The sequence below is a fragment of the Peromyscus californicus genome, unplaced genomic scaffold (assembly GCF_007827085.1).
Source record: "Peromyscus californicus insignis strain IS unplaced genomic scaffold, ASM782708v3 Scaffold_5__1_contigs__length_169319896, whole genome shotgun sequence".
Lineage (NCBI taxonomy): Eukaryota > Metazoa > Chordata > Mammalia > Rodentia > Cricetidae > Peromyscus > Peromyscus californicus.
In genome coordinates, this window is record NW_026294573.1 from 167604366 (window position 1) to 167626226 (window position 21861).

The 21861-nt window shown below is 40.5% G+C and overlaps 1 protein-coding gene across 1 annotated transcript in view; it reads right to left on the reverse strand.

Annotated features, from left to right (window-relative positions):
• Positions 1 to 7560: 7560 nt before the first annotated feature.
• Positions 7561 to 21861, reverse strand: part of Kcnb2 (potassium voltage-gated channel subfamily B member 2) — a 418799-nt gene continuing 404498 nt past the window's right edge. The window contains exon 3 of the mRNA XM_052714980.1: positions 7561 to 16477. Within this exon, the coding sequence (XP_052570940.1) occupies positions 14333 to 16477 (2145 nt within the window). The 3' untranslated portion in view covers positions 7561 to 14332. The remainder of the gene's footprint in view (positions 16478 to 21861) is intronic.

Below are 21861 nucleotides of genomic sequence, written 5' to 3' on the forward strand. Positions count from 1 at the left end.
CAACTTCCTGTTGCCTGAAAGATGTAGCTCAGCTCCAGCACCACGTCTGCACGCTCCCCATCAGGATGATAGTGGACTGAACCTCTGAAACTGTAAGAAAACCTCCCCAATTAAATGTTTTCTTTGTAAGACTTGCTATGGTCATGGTGTCTCTTCACAGCAATAAAAAAAATCCAAACTAAGACAATGACTGTAAGTACTTTATCTAGATATTTTGGGTAGTATTATCAAATTTGAAGGATGCTGGTATGGTGGGCTTTTTAGGGACCCCTGTTCCCTCCATCTGTGACACTGAACCCTGAAAGAACATTATTCATTTCTTTTCTTGTCCGATTCCTAGAGTTTAGTACTGAATCACACTATATCAGCTCCAACCTCTCATGTTCACATACATGAATTGGTGAACTTTTTCTTCTTTTAAGTTGAGTGGCAACTATGGTGGTGTTTACTCGTGTATGCTGCCCTTTGTCATTTTAGGAAGAATGTGTGGAAGTTTCTGAGCTGGAAAGGCACAGGGATGATGGAGGGAAGTGTCAAGGCCAAGGCCTTCTCCCTCAGCACCACTCTTCTCTCCTCTCTTCCTAATACAGAAGGAGTCTGGAGAGACCAGGCTCTCTGCAATCATGTTTGAGTTGGGGGCACAAGTCCACTGGCAATATTTTCTCCAAGTTTATACCTATCTTATTGATTTAACATGCACAAGTGTCTGACATCATGAGCAGGGCCATTTTGCTGTGGAGATTTGCAGTTTCTCAGAGGGTATCATCTTTGAAACTTTTAGGTTATTAAGCAATAGTTTTTAAGATGAAAGACCCTGATGCACTTCCCAAACACTATCTTAACAAACAGAATGAAGTGCTCTTCTCTGATGGAAAGGCCACACAACAAAGTAAGACACAGCATAGCCTAAATGGTCAGGTACCTCAGTGCACATACTTGAGTTCAAACCCTAGCTTTCCTTGCTAAGTGACCTTAAACAAGGTACTTAACTTCTTTCTGTTTTAACTTCCTTGTCTGTAAAATGGGGATGATGATAATACAGTATGAAGAGTCAATGAGCAAATAAATGTATGATAAGTGCTATGTAAGTCTCTCATTCCGATAACATCTTGTTTCAGAGGATCTGAATAGGTGGGAAGTCCTATCGTTTACCCAACTGATGAAAATATAAGGCATCTCCTTCAAAACTAAGAATTTCAAGATGTCACCACTAGGCATCATTTTAGTGCAGTTGTGTGTGGCGGTTGTTCTCTGAAGGGTTGCACTTACATGGAGTAAGTAGCACAGGTCACATACCCACGAAGCTGGTACTGGGTCCAGAGTGAAGGCTTGATTTCCCTGTAGGGACTATCTTGAGTTGACTGTAGGGTAACAGTGGGCGACTATCCCAATGACTTTTGGTTATTTTACCCCAGAGTTTTAGCAGGGTTGTCTGCACTAGATTTAAAAGAAATTATTTTAAGTGTGTGTGTGTATGGTGTGTGTGTGTGTGTGTGTGTGTGTGTGTGTGTGTGTGTGTGTGTGTGTGTGTTTTGGTGACTGCAGAGGTCAGAAGGGGGCGGGGTCTGATCCCCTGGAGCTGGAGTTACAGGTAGTTGTGAGCTGCCCAACATGGGTACTGGAAACTAAATGTGGGACCACTGTTAGATCAGGAAGCACTCTCAATTGCTGAGCCATTTCTCCAGGACCTGCACTGGGCTTTTCAAAAAAAGTATAAAGCAAGTGACATTTGCCTGTCATCTTTGTAAAAGGATTGTTTTGAAAAGGAGAATCCAGTCCTTTCTTGGAGTGGCCAAGGATCCAACCCCCATCCCCTTAGGACTTGAGAGCTTTCCCATATTCTCTAAAGACCACCTGCCTGACCCATCAGCAATGAGGGGTCAGACTACCGTGGGCTGCTGGCAGGCAGCATGTTAAAGTGGTTTCATGCAGAGAACCGACATGACACAGATGACTCATTTACACATTTATTTTCTATCTCACTTATTCTACCAGACTGAAATGGAGAACAACGCTGGCAATTTGATAGACATTTTGACATGAAATAAACAAGTATTTTGATGTCGAACAATTGTACAGACTACCACATGCAGAGAAGTATGCGGATTGGTACAGGATTACTGAGTTGATGAGCAAAACTATAAATTCAAAATCATGTTTTCTTTTTATGGAGCTAAAATGCAGCAGATAGAGGGACACAGATACAAATACCATTGAATGGGAGAAAAAGGCATTGTATTAATGGTGCAGGATGGACGGCCAAACAAACACGCATATGCTAAACCACATCCTCTTTACAGAACTGAAACCAAAACATCTCTTTTGCAGATATAATGAAATAAAGCATGTAGAGCCAGATGGATGAGACTAGACAAGACTTCGCCATTATGCATACGCTTTAGTCCCTAGTGAGAATCTGTATTGAAAGTCAACAGAGTATAGGATGAAATGCAATTATTACATGAGTAGACAGGACAGGGTCATTCATTTGGGAACTCTTAAAACAAAATACTGATTGTGCTTCTTTTTCCCTGCAGCATTCAGAGCTTTTATAGCCTAGTGTGACAACCCTCTAAGACACTGAAGTTAATAAAAGGGATGATGTACCATGCACTGTAGCTACAAACCTAATGCCGTGTACAGCTCCAAGATAGGAAGCTGGTTTACTGAATATATATGTGGAGAAGCATTTAAGGAACTACTCACTTAGTATTTAATTTCTGATACTTTACTCCCTAGATTTAAAAAATAGTTTTGAGTATTTGTAACCTGGGGGATGTTTAGGGACTTCATTACAATAATTAAAGCCTCTATAACTTGAGAGAAAAAGGACAGGTTGTATAGTAATATGTTTTATAGAGAAATCGTCCAGGATTACCCCCAACAAGGCTTTTTTGAATGCATTAATTTCTGACAGTACTAAATACCTTCATCACAAATTTTCAGAAAATTAATATGAATCTTTACAGAATTGTCCTGAGTTTAACAATAAGCTTATAATTCTAACATTAAATTTTGTATTAATGCCTTTTGCAAGTTAGACAATTAAAAAGGAAAAACATGACTTTAGTAAACCACAGGGGGAAAACCCAGTAGATAATTTAGGATCCCTTTCTGATCCTAAACACATGAGTGCCTGTGTGTGCACAGCTCGCAAAGCCCGCCACTTCCCCATAAACATACGCTACAAGCATTAACTCCCCCATTTGATACTTCCTTTGTTGGTACTGCTTTTTTCCTCTCCTCCATTTTCTTTCATTCCTCCTTTCCCTTTTTACTCCCCTCCCCCTTTCCCTAAATACTGGAACCTCAGTGTCCATAATCGTTAATTTTGCAGATATCCAAATTTTTGTTTGTTAGTTTCCTGATGCCAGGGTTTGAGCCCACAGCCTTGCATGCACTATACACTCATCCAACACCGAGTGTGCTCACATCCAGTATTTTGGAATATTAGAGTGCAATAGATGAATCACTTCTGAGGCTAGTACAGTCTTTGACTAGTTTTTAACAGCTACTGTTAGGCAGGTAAAATCTCATCACAGTACCCTCCTCCTATTTTATATGTAATAGTGATGAGAGACACCATTTGAGACAGGCCTATATTGTAACAGAAGAGAATTTGAGTAATTACATGGGAAAATGAGTAGATATTTTTCTTTAGTTTGTCAGTAGGCAACACTTTAAAACTGAATTACTTGATATACGGCTATGTAGATATGACACAGAGATTTTTATTACAAGTCTAAAAAGCACTGAAAAACACTGCTTCAGCATTTGTGGTAAAGAATGCTGGGACGAAGATGATCTGCACAGTGCGCCTTTTGGACTACAGGGCTGTTGCTTTGCCTCAGGCTTCGTGGACGAGACGCTGACTGAGCAGTTCACAGGCGTGTTTGCATCACGGCCTGTGCGCGCGCGCGACACCGCAGCGGCGGTTGAGTGTTGTCATAGTAAGATGAAAGGACATAGTGGCAGCTTCGGAATGCAGGAGACACATGACCGTCAACACGGAAGTGTTGTACAAATTACACGGAGACAGGTATCAGTACACTTAAAGCTGATTGGGCGGCATAATTTTCTGTCAGAATTCTATTTAATAAACTAGGAACTTTATTGTTTTGAGAAAACAGGGATACAGTCTCCATTAGGCTATAACTAAATATAATAGGAGCTAAATTGTCATGCAATTATGACTTAGAACACGAATTATTTTTTAAGCGTTATAATGAATTGAAAGTCCAAACCAAGTAATGTGTTATACTAAGGTTTTCATAAAATTACTAAGCCACCCCCACAAAGAGCTGCCTTCTCCTCAAAACCACACCCAACCAAACATCTTCAAAATAATCATCCCAAGCCAATTAAACAAATGAAAATTCATTAAAATTAAAGTATGGTTTTTATTTTTCCAGTGATGGCTACTAGATCCTCTTAGAAGAAAGTTTTAATGTATCTTGGAAATTCTTTTGTAGAGTCAATAGAAGAACCCCCAGTTTAGCTTGTCTTTAATATCAGAGCTGCCACACTCTGTTTCCACAGGGGTCAACCTGCCCTGCCTGGAGTTGCTGCATTGTGTCCAGACTGAGAGTGCAGGGTGTTGTCTTGTTTGGCGTCCCCCTGGTCATCACTTATCATCACAAGATATGGGGGTTCATCTCCATTTCATAACTCCGAATTTTAAATACACTGACACAAAAATTAGCCCCCCTTTATCAGAAAGATTAACATTAAAATAAAGTAACACAAAAGCCTCCAATGAAGTCTACTGATGACAATTCATACTATAGATTTTTCAAGGCAAAAAAATTTAATGAGGAAAAAATATGTTAAGTGACAAAGCCTTTGTACTCAAAATATAGTTGGCAAAGGGTTATTGTAACAGTGGAACCAAATTGACTGTGAATCCCTTTATGAAATGGGTCCACAGGTTTGCGAACATTTGAAGTGGGAAGATGGACTACCATGCTGAATGTTCCCATGATGATGATGATGCAGCTTAAATTTGTAGTAACAGAAAAACACAAAATACTCTCCAAACAGACTGCGTATTGAAATATTGTAGGAAGCTGTTTTCCAAGAAGAAATTGAGACTCACAAACTGAACACTAAAAATTTAAGGCAATTAGGTTGAAAATGTACTACTAGTTTCCAAGCATGTTATCTGTTAAAATAATATCATTCTTGAAAGCCACATAGAGTACCTAATAGGTATATAACTTAGCAAATGAAATGACCTATATTTTATATAACAGTAGGTTTTACTTAAACACACATTAAAATTTTTGGCTGTTCAGGAAGCTACAGAAGAATTTGAGAACTCGGTATTGAGGACACAAATGTGACTTGAACCACTTCCTTTGGAGTTCTTGTTTTAAGACACGTATCTTTTATTTGTCCAGCATTTTCCTATATTCCATCTTATTTAAGTTATAATAGTCTTTTAAAAAATCTACATATTTCTAATAAAATAAGTAGTATATATTTCACATGGTAATCTTAAGACACTTTTTACATAAAAGAAAAATTTAAAATCCCAATCCAAATATGAATTGTTTATAATTAGATGGATGAAAAAGTATGAGCTTTTCAGTATGGCTTTCTTTCCACCCTCATCTTTTGTTAAGGTTTGTTTGAATGGCTATTAGAATTTTGTCCCCTAACTATATGAAAATTCACCTGAATGTCAATTTTCTCCAACTGAAATTCTGTTACTATAGAAAATTGAAAAGATGATAATGGTATCTTCCTTTTGGGATATTGCCCTGAAAACAGACACACTCATGAGTGTCACACACATTTAGTAGAAAGGCTTGCATTTGAGATGATCGCCTTGGAATACATTAATGAATTTGGTCCCATCTTTTTCAAAAAACCTGCTATTTCCTTTCAAGTTTTACAGCTTGGTAGAAACTTAAATTCACCGTGTTTGGTCAATGAGTGCAGCTCAGCCATAGAGCACATATAGAAGGAGGGCTAGCCTGGGCTTGACCCACAGTGCCACTGCCTGAACTGTAGTTTTGGTCACTCATAGGGAAAGAACGATGTCAAATCATGTTGCTTTTCTATGCTGGGACAGTGTACCTTTGGCCTCTGAGTTTTCTGATTCCCTCCTGGCTTTAGGCTTCAAGTTGTTATTGCTAATGGCCCACTTGCTCCTGCTCGTGACTTAGGTACCTTTGCACTCTAAGCAGGTGGGCCCTAGGGCAGGATTCCTGGCATGTACTATAGAGAGGAGAGGAATGAAAAATCGGAGGGAGAAGGATGTGAGATATGATCACAGGACTGTCCATTCAAACCAGGACAGTGAAGCCTGGAAAGGGGAGTGGGGGGAGGAACAGCACAGCGAAGGCCACTTAGTTTCCAACCTACTCCAGGTATAATCGGTAATAATAAGTTGCCCAATAATTTCTTCCTTTAAACACTCCTTTTTTTTCTATGAATACTCCCTTCTTCAAACAAAACACAACAAGCAAGCAAACAACATATAAGCAACAGTAGAAAATAAAATATTCCATTGAAAGTAAGGTGCTAAGAACACACACGGCTATTCTGTAGCTAAATTAAAGGCTGTTAAAATGCTTCAGCTTGCTAATGGAACCCCACATTTGTTTAGCAGACCTTTTCTACACATTCACTTTTGAATTTTTTATGGTTTAATATATAACTCTTTAAAATTGCATAAGCTTGGAACTTGATAATTGGGTGATAAACCTAATATTTTGTGAGTTGCAGATTTTTCTTTTTTCTTTCTTTGATTTTTGAGCTGAAAACAAAGAATTTTGGTAATTCTTCACCGAAATTTTATTAGTATATACATTTTTATTAATTATCTCTGGTGACAGCATTCCCGTTGAGCAAGTAATTTGGGTTAATACTAATAATATTGCTTTTTTAATATCTGTTTTTCTTAAAGAATACTCCCAATTTTAGTCAAATATAGTGATTTATATAAAACTTGCAGGCAAAAAAAAAAAAAAAAGCCTAGCCCATACGCTGCAAATAAAAATGCTGGCTGCATTTTGCCTTAAGGATGGGTGAGCAATTTGGCTACAGTAGACTTTCTGGCCAGCACAAACCGATGTTTATGGGAAATTTAGAAGACATTCCTTTCTCAATCAGGGTCAAGCCAGCGGCTGTACCACACTCTGGTCAGAGTCTCCAAGTAGAAGCTATCCGAGTAGTAGGTGTTGAGCAGACCAACAAGACAGCATTGTCTTTACAACGTGACTCGTAAATGCGCCCCCCCCCCCCATTTTGAGTTCTTGTCTAGCTTCCCATAGTGGCAAGAATGTCAAAGTGGCACACACTGTGCATCTACAGTGCATATCTAGAGCACTGATCAAGATTTAGCAAAACTTGTTGGTGTGTGTGTGTGTGTGTGTGTGTGTGTGTGTGTGTGTGTGTGTGGTTTTTTTTTTTTTTTTTTTTTTTTTTTTTTTTTTTTTTGGTTTTTCGAGACAGGGTTTCTCTGTGTAGCTTTGCGCCTTTCCTGGAACTCGCTTTGGAGACCAGGCTGGCCTCGAACTCACAGAGATCCGCCTGGCTCTGCCTCCCAAGTGCTGTGTTTTATAGGCAGTAGTCGAGGTTCCCTGGAAGTTTAGTTCAGAAGGTAGCAAACACAAAGGGACAATAAAAAAGCAAAAGGAGATGTGATCACAGAAATGCCTGGAACCTAGCTATTTCTGACTACATGCAGGGGACATGGACATAATAAATGGTAGAGAATTTGTCCTTGCTCCTGGTTACCAACTACCTTTTTTGTGCAAATAGGATCCTACCCTTTGCAGAACATCTGGAGTTGGGAAGGAATAATGCTGGGGATCTAGAGGAGGGGTCGAGGGGACAGGAATAGGGTTGACCTTGACCATTACATCTATGTGCAAATTCTCAAAGAATCCACCTTTTCTTGCATTGAACCCTAGAAGGCATTTAAGGCAGAGAAGAACAGCAAAAGGGTGGGGATTATGATATACCTTTGCACCTTCACCTCGGGCTGTCGGTGTTCTGTGTCTTCATTCTGAAAGGCTGTTGTTTTGACTTGACATGCCACCTCAATCTGTTTCAGATTCAGTAACATGTAAAATAATTATAAGAAAAACTATCCAGTCATATCTTTGTCAGCAGGTTCCATTGTGAATAGACTCAGACCAGCAGTAGGCTTTTACCAAGCAGGATGTTGTTTTGGCTTAAATAGAGGCTAGGGTCGAAAATGTGAAACAGAACAGTTAAAAATGACCACTTCATAGGTAGCCAAGATAGGAGGACTGTGATCCTGAGACCAACCTGGGCTACTTAGAGAGAGTTCCTATTTTTTTAAAGTCATTTTTATTAATAAACATGATTTTGTCTATAAATTTTTTTCATTCATCTTTCTTTTTCTTTTTTGAAGTGGAAATATCTTCATACACTGTCACTAATTTCAGGCAGCTATTGTAATTTTAAGCCAGAATGTTTAGGAGTTACCTGGTAGAATTCAGATACTAGATTAAAGGATGAAAATAAACACCTTGAGTCTAAGGGACAGAAAAGGACTTTGGAGATCTCAGACAACAGACTAGCCCACTCTGTGAAACTGGATTTCATGTGGGAACACAATCACCTAAACATGAATCATCTGCTAAGCTGTAAACTGGAGGGCATGGACTGTACGTGTTTGTTAATTTTAGGCAATTAAAGATGCTCAGGAAAGTTTTGTTATGTATCAACAGTAATCTAGAATTGTTTGATGATAAGAAATAACTTCTTTAGGAGAGAAAGTGAAGTTAAAATTATGGACTAATTCTATTCTCTTCTTCATGTATCAAGTATCTAAATTTCATACATGTATATTCATATAAGTACAACATTTATGCAGGTGTGTATATGACAAATTAAGAATACACTAATTATATTTTAAAAAATCTTCTGTATTTTTGTATTTTTCTGATTTTGAAATGACTTATTATTATACCTTTCTCTCTCTCTCTCTCTCTCTATATATATATATATATATATATATATATATATATTTTTTTTTTTTTTTCCTCTATAAAATAACCTTTTAGACTTACTAAGGGAGGTAATGCATGTTAATGACAGCGGTAAGTAAGGATTCATGGAATTTAATTAGGTAATTTTACAAAGGTAAGTGGGAGAAATGACTGTTGAAACCACCCAAGGATTGCAGCAAATCACAGTGTTAACTAGAATGTGTACAGGCTGTTCACAAGAACTGTTGAGTTGAGGCCTTCCTCTTCTTAGCAGAAACTGGCCTTTGAATGTTTTCATTTCACAGTTTCTTTTTATTTTCTCCCCCCGCTCTCCTTCTCTTTTTCTTTTTAAAGACAGTATCTCACTGTGTAGCTCTGGCTGGACTGGAATTTGATATGTAGACCAGGCTGGCCTTGAACTCAAGATTAGCCTGCCTCTCGCCTCATGAGTGTAGAGACTCCTGTGTACACCACCACGTCTGGCTGCTGCTGCTGCTGCTGCTCTTCCTCCTCTTCTTCCCCCTCCTTTTGGGATAGGGTCTTCCTAGATTAGCCAGGCTAGTCTGAAATTCACTATGTAGCCACAGCTGTGCCCTAACTCAGAATCTTCCCATCTCAACCTCCCAATAATAAAGCCATGTGCTGCCAAACCTGTTTCTCTTTTCTCTTGTGTGTTTTCTGTTATTTCCTTTTTGTTTATTTATTTTTTGTGAAACTTTGAGGAAGACATTGCAATGGCAAAGTAATCGATACACTTTCAAATCTCCGTGGACCTAGTGATCAGATTCTTGGAGTCAAGCCAGGGGTGTTGACTTTTAAATGCTAAGAATTTAGAGGATTAAGTAGAGAATAATGTTATAGTCCTGTAATGCTGCCAAAAGACTGCAGGAAGAAAAGCACTTAAAATGCTCCCTTTTAAAATTTATTCAGAAATGTAAGATTTTTCAATCCTTTCCCACTGGTATTAAATTTTGCTCTAGTTACTTGTGACAGACTATTATTAACTATTTTGATAAGAAATATATCTAATTAAAATCTTTTTCTTTTCTTTTCTTTTTTTCTGGTACTGGGGATAGAATCCAGGGCCTTATGCGGCAAGTGCTCTACCACGGAGGTACATTCCCAAGCATAAAATTATATTTTTCATTTACCAGATAGCAAAGGTAGTTCACAATCTCACTCAATCAGATCAACAACTTGTCATTTCAAATATGAAAACTAAACATGATTCAAACTTAATTATAAATTAGACTTTATACAATTCATCTCTTTCTTAGGAAAATGTTCTTTGGGAAAGTGATATAATTTATTTATGTTCTATAGTTCTCTGATGGGATCATTGGGTGATTTTTTTCAGCCTGTTAGGTGACCTTTGGGCAGTAACCCCAAGCATCTTCACCTTTGTATTGGTGGTATAGCTGAAAGTGATGGGAAGCTCCATGAGGCTAAGAGCTGTACCTTTGCCCAGCTCCTGTAATTGGCATGGAAGAGGGAGAGTTCATCTAGTATCATCTGAATGGGTAAACAGCACAATGTGACTAAATTCAATAAGTGATGTGTTTTAGTTTAGACTGGAGGTAATTTAATTCTGTCTGCTTTTGGTTAGGAAGAGCAAGTGGCTTTCCATAGTCTCCCTCATGTGTGTGCCCTGTCACATTGTAAATAATGGGGCTTTCTCCTATGCTAAGGGACATGTACACTATGGCCAGAATTCCCAACTGGCAAATATAAGTGCCTAACTTGGTTCATATTAATTATCAGGCCTGTACTACCTCACAGACTTTCTTGCTACTTTTTTAAAAAAAACCTTTATGTTATCAATATGGTTCCTGTTTATTTACATAATTTTAGACATTGATAGAACTGTGAAGTAGCCTACATACCTAAGCTTTTTTCCTTCCTTTCTAATTTCAAGAGAAAATAAATTGTGAAATTTTCATGGCCACCATGAAAATAAGAATATGAACAAGAGAATATGGGGTCAGACAGTGGGCACATACTCTCTTTGTACCAGATCTAGTCTCATCATGATAGTGTTTGATCACATCTTGCTTCAAGGCAGTCGACTGTGTCAGGGTGAGGGAATTACTAGTGAAATATTTCGAGAACAATTAAGTCAATTTCAGGGACCCACTTGGTATACGCTTGTGGACCTCCTTAAGGAATTTCTTCCTTTCTTCCCTTTTTCTTTTGTTTTCTGCAGTGTTGGGGATTAACCAGGGTGTCATGGTGCCAGGCAGGTTTTTTACCATTGATCTCCATCCCAGTACTCAATGCACACTCATTCCTATGCTATTATCTTTGAGATAAAAACATCTTGGGGCAATTTGTGCTGGTTAAGACAGCCAGCAGATACATCTTAGCCATTTGAGGGACCATACTATTTTGAGGCCATTCAAATAGCCTTTTTCATTGGCCTTTATTCCTGATCGCTGAGCTAACTAACGATGAAATGAACTCTTGGAAGTGCAACCTTCCAATAGCCCATTCAGGCAGTCCTTTCTAAACCTGGGTGGTGTTTTTCAAGGGATACAAAAGAGGTATTTGAAGTCATAAGACTCAGTTTTCCTGTTGATGAGAAATATAAAACATCATTAAAAAATACTAAAACATATATCATAGAGTAAGTTGCTGCATGGACATGAACTTTTAATGTAGAACACAGAAGACTTCAAAAGAACTCTGCACTTGATAGGTGTATGTATCCAGGTCTCCAGGTCTTTCCAGACAGACACATTCTTCTCTGAGTTAGATACCATTTGCTGAAGTTTGGAAGGGCTTCACAGGTGTATTCTGGGAGATACCTCCATGTGAAACAGCAAAGTCAAAGATTTCCTAGAGGAAGTTTTTCTTTCTTTTCTCCTAGCTGAAGACTTTTGGTTCAGAGGAACTAAGAGAACTCAAAGGATGAGATTTCCAAGGGATTTTTTTTTAATTCTTTAAAACTTAGAAACAAAACAAACAGAAACCTTCCTAGCAAACCTTTAGAATGACAGGGAGAGACTTTTTAGGAAAAATGCTTCCAGGAAAAACACCAGAGACTTTTGGACTGGGTAAGGGTCCCCATGGTAAGCGTTATAGAACAGGGCTCTCAGTAGAAGGCCTGACAGACACACGGAGGGTAGGACACTGGTCATTTGGCAGGGCAGTAAGTCCACTTATGAAGCCAGATGAATAAAAAAAATAGAGATTCATCAATTGGAGACATTAGAAAATAACTGCTTTATGAGCTGTATGAAGAAAATGATCTTTGTAACTTATTTGCTAGTCATCTAACAATAGATATACCTACTTGACTTTGAAAAACTATATATAGAAAATTCAAATACTCTAGATTTACAAAAACTGATCAACATGTAGTCTTTAGACACTAAAAGAAGTATGCATAATATAAATATTAATGATTAATGACTATAAACTCTCAAGGGTTATGTTTTGAAACAAACATGAAAACCATTAAGAAATTCTAAGCACAGCGGGATAAAACAAATGTCTTAAATTAGTTTTAACATCAGGACTGCTTGGATTTTAACAAAAACCACAATTTATTTTTTGATCTGAGATTTAATGACCAGAGGCTCTTAATTAAGAAATATTAAAGACTTAATATTAGATTATAAATATTTGGGCTATTCTTTCCTGAATGGATTTCCTTTTAAAAAAGAATAAAATTTAGATTTTTTTCCTTAAACAATAAGCTTTGCTTTTAGTTTGTCCTATCAGTTTTTCCAGTTCTCTCAGCTCTATACACACACGCACAAAATACATTTTGCTGAGGCAAAACCTGAGCATTGCCAGGAAAGTAGAAATCATTCATTTGAGATCTTAAGGGGGCCTAGAAATAATTTGGTCTTTGTTTTTATTCCGATACAAGTGAGATCACAAGAGGTTGTAGAGTCATTCCGGAGACCGCATGGCTGGTAGCTGATCATCAGTAACGAGAGCCTCGGTTTCCACGAAGCAGATGAGTCCAGTGAGTGGGCAACCTCCAGTGCCCAGTGCCTTTGCATTCAGTGTGCTCTGTAAGAAAGTGCCAGAAGGGACTCTCAGCAAGGAGAGTCCTGACCTCTTCTAGGGGGTTCTGGGGGCTTGGAAACCTGAGAGAGCCAGTCCAGTTGCTGCAGTTACTGAGAGTGCTCTTGCCCTGCTTGGGAAGGATTCAAAGTCTGCAAGAACAGCATCCGTCCAGGACTGGTAGTGTCATTCTACATCTCTATCCTACATTGAAAAGGATTTTGTGGTCCATCTCCAGACCTGGGCTCCTAGCATGGCACCTCATTTGGGGACCAGCTCTGTCAAGGAAGGGGGCTCTACTTTCAGTTTGCCAACAGTCACTTTGTGGAATTTCCATTTTAACAGATCTTAACTTGTATGCTGGACACCAAAGGAAAATACAGCCATGTGTGCAGTGCCAAAAGAAATTGTTTTAAAGATGATTTCCAAGTGTGGAATAACTATTTAAATTTTTTATTTTATGATAGAACCTTCTATACATTTTCAAGTTTATGAAAACTGAGTTTCTGTAATAGTCTGTGACATGGTATTTAATTTGTAGGCAAAAGTTCAAGCTTAAATTCTAAGTACTTGACATCTGGTCGTTAAATCTTACTGATTTCCATGATTTGTAAATGACACCACAAATGCAACTAAGCAAAAGCAAAAGAAAGAAAAAATGCCCTCTGAATTTTATTCCAAATAAATAAAAATACATATAAACATACCCTCTGAATTATATCCCAAATAAATAAAAATACTGTATTCCTTTAAACAAACATAAGAGCTTTATAATCCAAAGCAAGATGCACAAGGAAAGTGGGTTAAGAAGAGGTTGCAGTTTTGCAACAGGAAGTCTGGACAGCTCCTCCAGGCAATAGCTGTGAAGGATTACCTGTGTCTCAGGAACTCGTGTCCACGTGTTCTTGAGACTTCTGCATCCAGGCCTATGTACAGAGTTATGCATTTTGCAAGCTCAAAGCACCTTACTCCCCATAAGCATGAACACATGCAATGACATTTCATCCTTTCATGTGCAAATCCTAAAATTCATGGCAATGTAAAAGTTAAGACCGGAAACCTGCCTGCAGTTCGAAATGAAAGGATCAAAAATGTCAGACATTGCAGAGCACTGGTTCCTAATACAGCTTTTTATTTGCTCGCTGCTCTTGACTCAGTTTCGTTTGTTACAAAATGCAGTCTTGACTCTTTATTTAAACAGTACTTAAACTAAACTGTTCATGCCATGCAAAAATAACATTTTATGCACTGTTTTTTTTTGGGGGGGGTGAGGGGTTTCCCATATTTTAGTTCACGGCATTATTAATCGCATTTTTAAGAAAGAAGTTTTTTATTGCTTTTATAACTAGTCACATGCTGGTCTCACGGGTGGGACAGTAACCCGTGTCTCCTGGGTTGGAATGAATTTCTGGGGCAAACAAGTGGTTCTCCATCTTGTACCCTTCTTGACTACTATCCTTTTTGGCTTCACCCACAGCCTGGTAAATGTCTTGCCTACAGTTGTGGTCTGTGTTCTGAGGGGAGGGGGAGCTCACACAGCCCTCTTCTCTTAAAGGGTCTCTGGCATCTCCAGGCTTATCTGATAAGCAGTTGGGGCTGGAGTCTGCTTGCTTGTCTGGTCTTGACCTTTGGAGGTCCAAGAAGTCTTCGTCATCTCCAGTGTCTATTTCCGTGAAGCTCCTTCTTTCTCTAGAAGAGAAAGGAAACAGTTTTTGCTTGGGAAATCGAGGGGAGAGTCCTCTGGAAGATCCCTGACAGTGTGCTGAAGCATCAGCACCCAGCAAGGGTCTCTCTCCCTGGGGAAGGGCTTCTTCTAGAAGGATGGTACTGATGTGCTGAGGGGTGGTGAGCGGAAAGTCAGCTGTGGTTACTGGCAGTGGCCTGGCTGTGCTGGGTGGGGTCTGGGGTGCACTGCCTCTGTTTTCCTGAAAGTTCACTTTGAGGGATCTGGACTTGAGGGGGTTGCTCCCTTTCAGGGAGCTCTTAGGGCTGTCAGTGGCACTGTCAGGCTGCAAAGGACCATGTGAAGTCCCAGCGTCGAGGTTCACAGTTATATCAATTGGGGCATAATCCAGTGTAGCCTCCCTGGCAGCAGGCCCCTTGTCTCTGTTCAGTGTTAGAAATGGAAGTGCCCTGACTCTTTGGTGCTCATCTGTTCCTGGGAGGTCAGTGGGGAACTTCATCTGCAAATGAGAGGCAGAGGGGGGTGGCAGGGGGGATCTCTCTGTCTCTGTGAAGTCAGTGGCACAGCTGGTGAAGCTGTCAATGCTGGAGGTGCTCTTCATGTCCACGATGACCTCGGTCTGTGCCACCGCCAGCTGCTCCTGTGCGCAGACCACCTCTTCCATTTCGATCTCCTCCTCATACGCAGATGGCCTCTCGGGCTGTTCTTGGCAGTCTGGGGTTGGGTGGGAATGAGGCTGTGTCTTGGTGATTTCGTTGTAGAGCATCTCCAGTTTCTGGGCACTCAGATGCTGTGGGCTGGAGGAAGAAGTGTTGTTCAGCTGTTCGTGGGAGTCTTTCTGGCTAACCTCCTGGTACTTATTCTCGTAAGACTTATTGGAGCTTGTTTCCGACAGAGCCTTCCTGGCCCACTTCCACCGGCTTGGAGACAGGTGATTATCATCCACAGAGTCCTTGGTATTGGCTGACTCTCCAGCCTTCTCCACAGCCACGTCTATCAGTTCCATACTTCGAGCAAAGGCATCTTTTAAGTTCATAGAAACAATGCTGCCATTCCTTTTGGCTCTTTCAAGAGCCTCTCTCCTTTTAATAGCTTTCTCCTGGCGTTTTTGCTCCTTATAGAATTCAGAGAAATTGTTCACAATGATGGGTATAGGAAGGGCAATAACCAGGACTCCTGCAATACAGCAGAGACCACCCACAATTTTCCCTAACAGTGTTTTAGGGTAAATGTCACCATAGCCCACAGTGGTCATGGTGATGGTGGCCCACCAAAATGATGCAGGGATACTGGTGAATTTGGTAGCATCTTCATCTTTCTCAGCAAAAAACACCAAGCTGGAAAATATCATTATGCCCATAGCCAGAAATAATATTAATAAGCCCAACTCATTGTAACTTCGTCTGAGGGTGAAGCCCAGAGACTGCAGGCCAGTCGAGTGTCTGGCGAGTTTCAGGATCCTGAGGATGCGCATGATTCGGAAGATCTGGACCACGCGTCTCACATTCTGGAACTGCAGCACACTTTTGTTGGACTCGGTGAGAAAGATGGTGACATAATATGGTAAGATGGCCAGCAGGTCAATGACATTCAGTGGGCCTTTAAAGAATTTCCATTTGTTCGGTGAGGACAGAAATCGTAAAAGGTACTCCATGGTAAACCAAGCGATGCACACAGCCTCTACGTGTGCCAGCTTGCGGTTGTCGCTTGGTTGCCCAAATTCATCATTTTCCTGCAGCTCCGGAAGTGTGTTGAGAGACAGAGCGATGGTGGAGAGTACGATGAACAGGATAGACACGATGGCCAGGATCTGGAAAGGAGAAGGAGGTCCACATTAGCAAATCCTCTTTGTTTCTCTGGCAACACACATGCATTGGTGGTTCTCGGAATGATAGAGAATATGATCTCAGTTATGCCAGAAAGGCTTTACGAAGGTCACTTTACAACCTAGAGTTCGCTAAGGAATACAAATACTTTATGAGTTAATTCTGCTTAACAGCCTCATGCACATTTAGATTTTAGCACTTTGACAAAACCTGAGTTCTCTGTACTTGCCACTCTCTGAGACATGTTTGTGTGGGTTACCATTTGGATGAAGACTCCATATAGTTGGCATACCCTCTTGGGGTTAGTGATCTCTTCTCTCTTAGCTAGCTGAACTTCTGCTTTCTTAACTACCTGGTTTGTATTTGCTTGAGCAAATTCTCTTATGTGCTACATAAATTAGACAGGGAATCTCCAAGCTTTCTTCTACAGCTGTGCACACTAAAGCAGAACCCAAATGTGAAGAGGAGAGACTGGGCAGTACTCCTCATAAGAACAAATACTTCTCATGTGGTCAGCATTGGCTTGAAAAACAGCTTGGGAGAGCAGCCTTTGTCTGGAATGCAGATTTCTGGTTCATATCACTTGGGGGAAGAAGACCATGAGATAACTTCATTGCAGGGAGACAGTGTTCTTGAAGACTCTGAAGAACAGACAGAGATGTCATTACAGGACAGACAGATGCTCCAGGCTAAGGAGAGGGCAGCACAAGGACATCAGAAAGAAGGAAGAAGAGGCTCTAGTGACTGAGTTTTGGAGTCTGCACTCCATGCTCTGACATTGGCTATGTCACTTACTGTGAGACCTTGGCCAGATTATTTAACCTCTCTGTGTCTTGGTTTATAAATATGTTGAATGCTTGCAGTGGTCATAGCTAGTTCATGGTTGCTGTAACAATTGCATAGTATGCAGACATTGCTAAGAAGATCAAAGATATATAGATTGTTGACTAAGGACTTCAGGGCAAAGGGGGATTTCCTGGTTCTAAGTCAGTACTCTAGATTTGTGGGAGTATATCAAGAAGATTAACGCTAGAGAGCAATGTAGGGGTGTACCTCTTTGCTTAGAAAAATCTGTACATTTGGATCACATATGTTAATATTCTGATCTGCCCCTTGAAATTCCACCCCATGGCGCTGCCCTGTGTCATGAGGTAAAAGCCTCATTCTAAGGAAACACTCCTCCCCTTCCTCTCTCCTCCTCTTTCTTCCATGAGGTGCACACCCTCTCTCTCCTCTCTCTCTTTCTCTCTGTTTCTTTCTTATCTTTCTCTTCATCTCTCTATTATAATAAACTCTCCACATGGATGCCGCATCTGGGTTGTGAATTACTGGCCACTGCCACTGCCGCCATGCCTGTACTTGTGGGACACCCTCAGGGGTCCCCCCATGCAATAATTCATAATAACATAGCTCTTGGTGGAGTAGGAAACACTCTTTGCCTAGTTTGGGTCGACTTGGTTTGGTCTGACCTTTATCTATGACCTTGCATGAATGAAAGTCCACCATGAAGAAGTAATCCCTTGAGCTGATGCCCTCTAACCTTGTCAGGTGTTATTAGTAACAGATTTTGTACCAGCTCTGAGAAAAATCTACGAATCCTCAGACCGAATTGGGGTCGGGGAGGCTGAGATCCTGTCTTCACCCACCTTAGATTCCTGTCTTCACCTCCCTAGTGCTAGGATTAAAGGTATGAGCCACCACTGCCTGGCTCTGTTTTTCTTTTAGATGGTTCAATCTGGTGTAGCCCAGGGTAGTCTTGAACTTCTGATCTTCCTACTTCTTCCTCCCAAGTGCTGGGTTTAAAGGTGTGTGCCACCACTGCCTGGCCTCTATGGTTAACTAGTGGCTATCTCTGCCCTCTGATCTCCAGGCAAGCTTTATTTGTCAGAACACAAACAAAATATCACACAACAGTAAAATAACCAGATAGTGACTGTTTTCCAAAAAGACTTAGCATCTAGCTAACATCTCAAAGCATAGCGATTAGTCTTGAGGCCATGGCTCAATACTTATTAGACTGTGAAAAACTTAGTTTGTGTTAGGACTTCTGAATTCTTTCTCCTCTCTCTCTCTTTGTGTATACGTGTGTGTGTGTGTGTGTGTGTGTGTGTGTGTGTGTGTGTGTGTATGAAGGTGCCCATTTGCTAGGGTGCATGTGTGGTGGTCAGAGGACAACCTCAGATGTCCATTCTCACCTTGCACCTTTCTTGAGATGGGTCTCTTGTTTTTCTCCTGTGTACACTGGACTGTCTGGCTGAGGGTTCTGGGAGCCTCCTGCCTCTGCTGCCCGTTTCCCTGTAGGAGTGCTGGGCTTGCAGATGCCTGTGTTGTCCACCCAGCCTCACATGGCGTCTGCAGATGCGAACTCAGGTCCTCATGCTTGTACCCCAAGTGCTTCTCCCCATCTCTCTAGCCTGTGCTTCCTTCCCTTCATGTCTGTAAGCTCCTCTACTTTGGGGTTATCCTCTTCTTTCTTCCTTACTCTTCTGCTTCATTCATATCTTTTATTGTTTCTCTTCCTGTTCCTTTGTTCCCATTTGCCCTCTTCACTTGCTATAAAGAAAACCCTAAGAGCATAAGGCATTTCAGAATGTCTTACGGGTGCTAAATAAAGCTATGTTGCTCTCCAACTCCAAGAATGGTCCTCTGTTAGTAGATTTTGCCTTTTTGCCTTTCCCTAGAATCAGGTTATGTATTGTTTCTTGAGTATACTTCAGAATCTCCTATTTAAAAAGTGGGGCATAGCTGGGCGGTGGTGGCGCACGCCTTTAATTCCAGAACTCGGGAGGCAGAGCCAGGCAGATCTCTGTGAGTTCGAGGCCAGCCTGGTCTACAGAGTGAGATCCAGGACAGGCACCAAAACTACATGGAGAAACCCTGACTCGAAAAACCAAACCAAACAAACAAACAAACAAACAAACAAATAATAAAGGCGGGGCAGTTGGCCTGGAGATATGTCTCAGTGGTTAAGAATATTTCTGTTGTTGCCCAGAACCCAAGTTTGGTTCCCAGCTCTCACGTCAGGTGTTCACACCTGTCTATAACTCCAGTTCCAGCTGTGAATTCCCCTGTGGATTCTGTGGTTACTCCCCCGCAAATACACACATGTACATAAATAAAAATAAATACAGAAGGGATGGATGATGTCAAGGAAACGGTATCTTCCAAACACAACAAAATTGACACATGCATGATATCACAGAAAACGTAGCAGTATGCACAGGGCCTGCACAGGTTTGAGCCATATGGGGTCCCCGAACTGAGAAGGGGAAGTGGACATGACACCCATTCCTAACCAAGAAGCTATCTCCAGTTGACAACCATTTGCAAAAGAGTAACTAACCTCACGGGGTATATACACCGCACTTAAGGGCTGCCCCCATGCCCAGAAGTAGAAGGCCAACACAACATGAATTCATTGTTTTTTTTTTTTTAAAGATTTATTTATTTATTTATCATGTATATAGTGTTCTGCCTGCATGTATGCCTGCAGGCCAGACGAGGGCACCAGATCTCATTTGCCTGTGAGCCATCATGTGGTTGCTGGGAATTGAACTCAGGACCTCTGGAAGAGCAGCCAGTGCTCTTAACCCCAGAGCCATCTCTCCAGCCCCTCATTGGTGTTTTTGTAGATTTTTTTTTTGTCTCATATTGGTTTGTTTGGCATGTTTTATTCCACTGGAATTTTGTTTGTGTACTATAGTTTCTAATTTTGTCTTTCATGTTTATGTGTGTGTTTCTAGTATCTTTTGCTTTTTTTCTGGCTTGTTTTCTAAAGAGAGAGAAAGGAGTTAGGTGGGTAGGGGGTGATGAGGAGAATCTTGGAGGAGAGGGGGAAGGGGAAACTGTGATCAAAATATAATGTATGAATTTTCAGTATAAATAAATATATTAATTAAATACTTTTTTTTTCTTGGTTTTTTGAGACAGAGTTTCTCTGTGTAGCTTTGCGCCTTTCCTGGAACTCACTCCGTAGCCCAGGCTGGCCTCGAACTCACAGAGATCTGCCTGGCTCTGCCTCCCGAGTGCTGGAATTAAAGGCATGCGCCACCACCACCCGGCTTTTTTTTTTTTTAATTAAATACTTTTTTAAAGATGGGCCAGTGAATCCCAGTAGGACCAGAAGTTTTCATCTACCCTAAGAGACTTATGGAGGCTTAAGTAGAACCACCTTAAGAATGTTTATTTAGATGAACCTGTGGATAACAGATAATAGATGTAAGCTTATTAGAGACAAGTTAGGAAAGTTCACCTTGAATCTCTTCCTTCATTGGCCAATGACAAGACAACACTAAGCTACTCTGCTTCTGAAGCCACTGGTCACCTCTTACCTGACCTTTTGCTCTAACATAAGAAACCAGCTCTGTAGTTCCTGGAGGCTACACTCTTATTAACACACTTGTGACTTTTTTTTTCTTTTAAAGACAGTGCAGCGTCTCAGTAGGTAGCAAAGGCTGGCCTTGAATTCGCTGTAAAGCCCAGGCTGGCTTCATACTTCTGAACTTCCTGTCTCTGATTCCCACAGGCATGTGCCACTACATCCAGCTCTGGACATTTTAATATTGGGATTTCTTCTATCATTCTTGTATAGATACCCATAGTCTAGATTTTCTACATTGAATCTCTTCCATGACCATTTCTGAGGAAATTTACTGATGTTTGCCAGTCCAGAGGAAAAGAAGAAAAGCAGAAGTGCAAATGAACCCATCTGATTATTTTTAAACTCTTTTTAAAAGTATGGTGCCAGGAACCAAGCCCAGGATCTCACACATGTGAGGCATGTGCTGTACCACTCAGCCACACTCCTAGACCCTATTTTCCAACCTTTGGACAAAGAATAGTAAGTCTTCAGTTTTCTTCAACTTCACGGAGTTAGGTTTGTAAGCCATTTTATTTCTTAACCTATTTTTAACCCCAAAATGATGTATGATATTAATACAGTCTATAGTCTAGATGGTTGCAACCTTGTAAAGACAGCTCCATTTAACACTTGGAAAGTCAGCAGACACATGAAATGGCCCAGAGTACATTCTTGAAGAAAGACAATTACTATAGGAAAAAACCAAACACTGAAGCTCTTAGCAATCCCACGTATATGTTAAGGAAACCAAAGGTACTAAAGTGAACTATTTTCTATTTCATGTTGAAATTCAATGTTAGAACCCATTTGGAGTTCCAGTTTGGAAGAATGGCTTATTTTAAATATCCTGTGAAACTTGGAGTTTTCTCAGAAGGACAGACAGCTCCTCAGACAAATTACTCCATATATACCAAAAGTGCTTTTTTGTGGCATAATAAACCAAATACATGTTTATTATTTTTATTGGAGAGATTTTTAATATAGTAAATGTGAAAGTTTGCTCAGAGC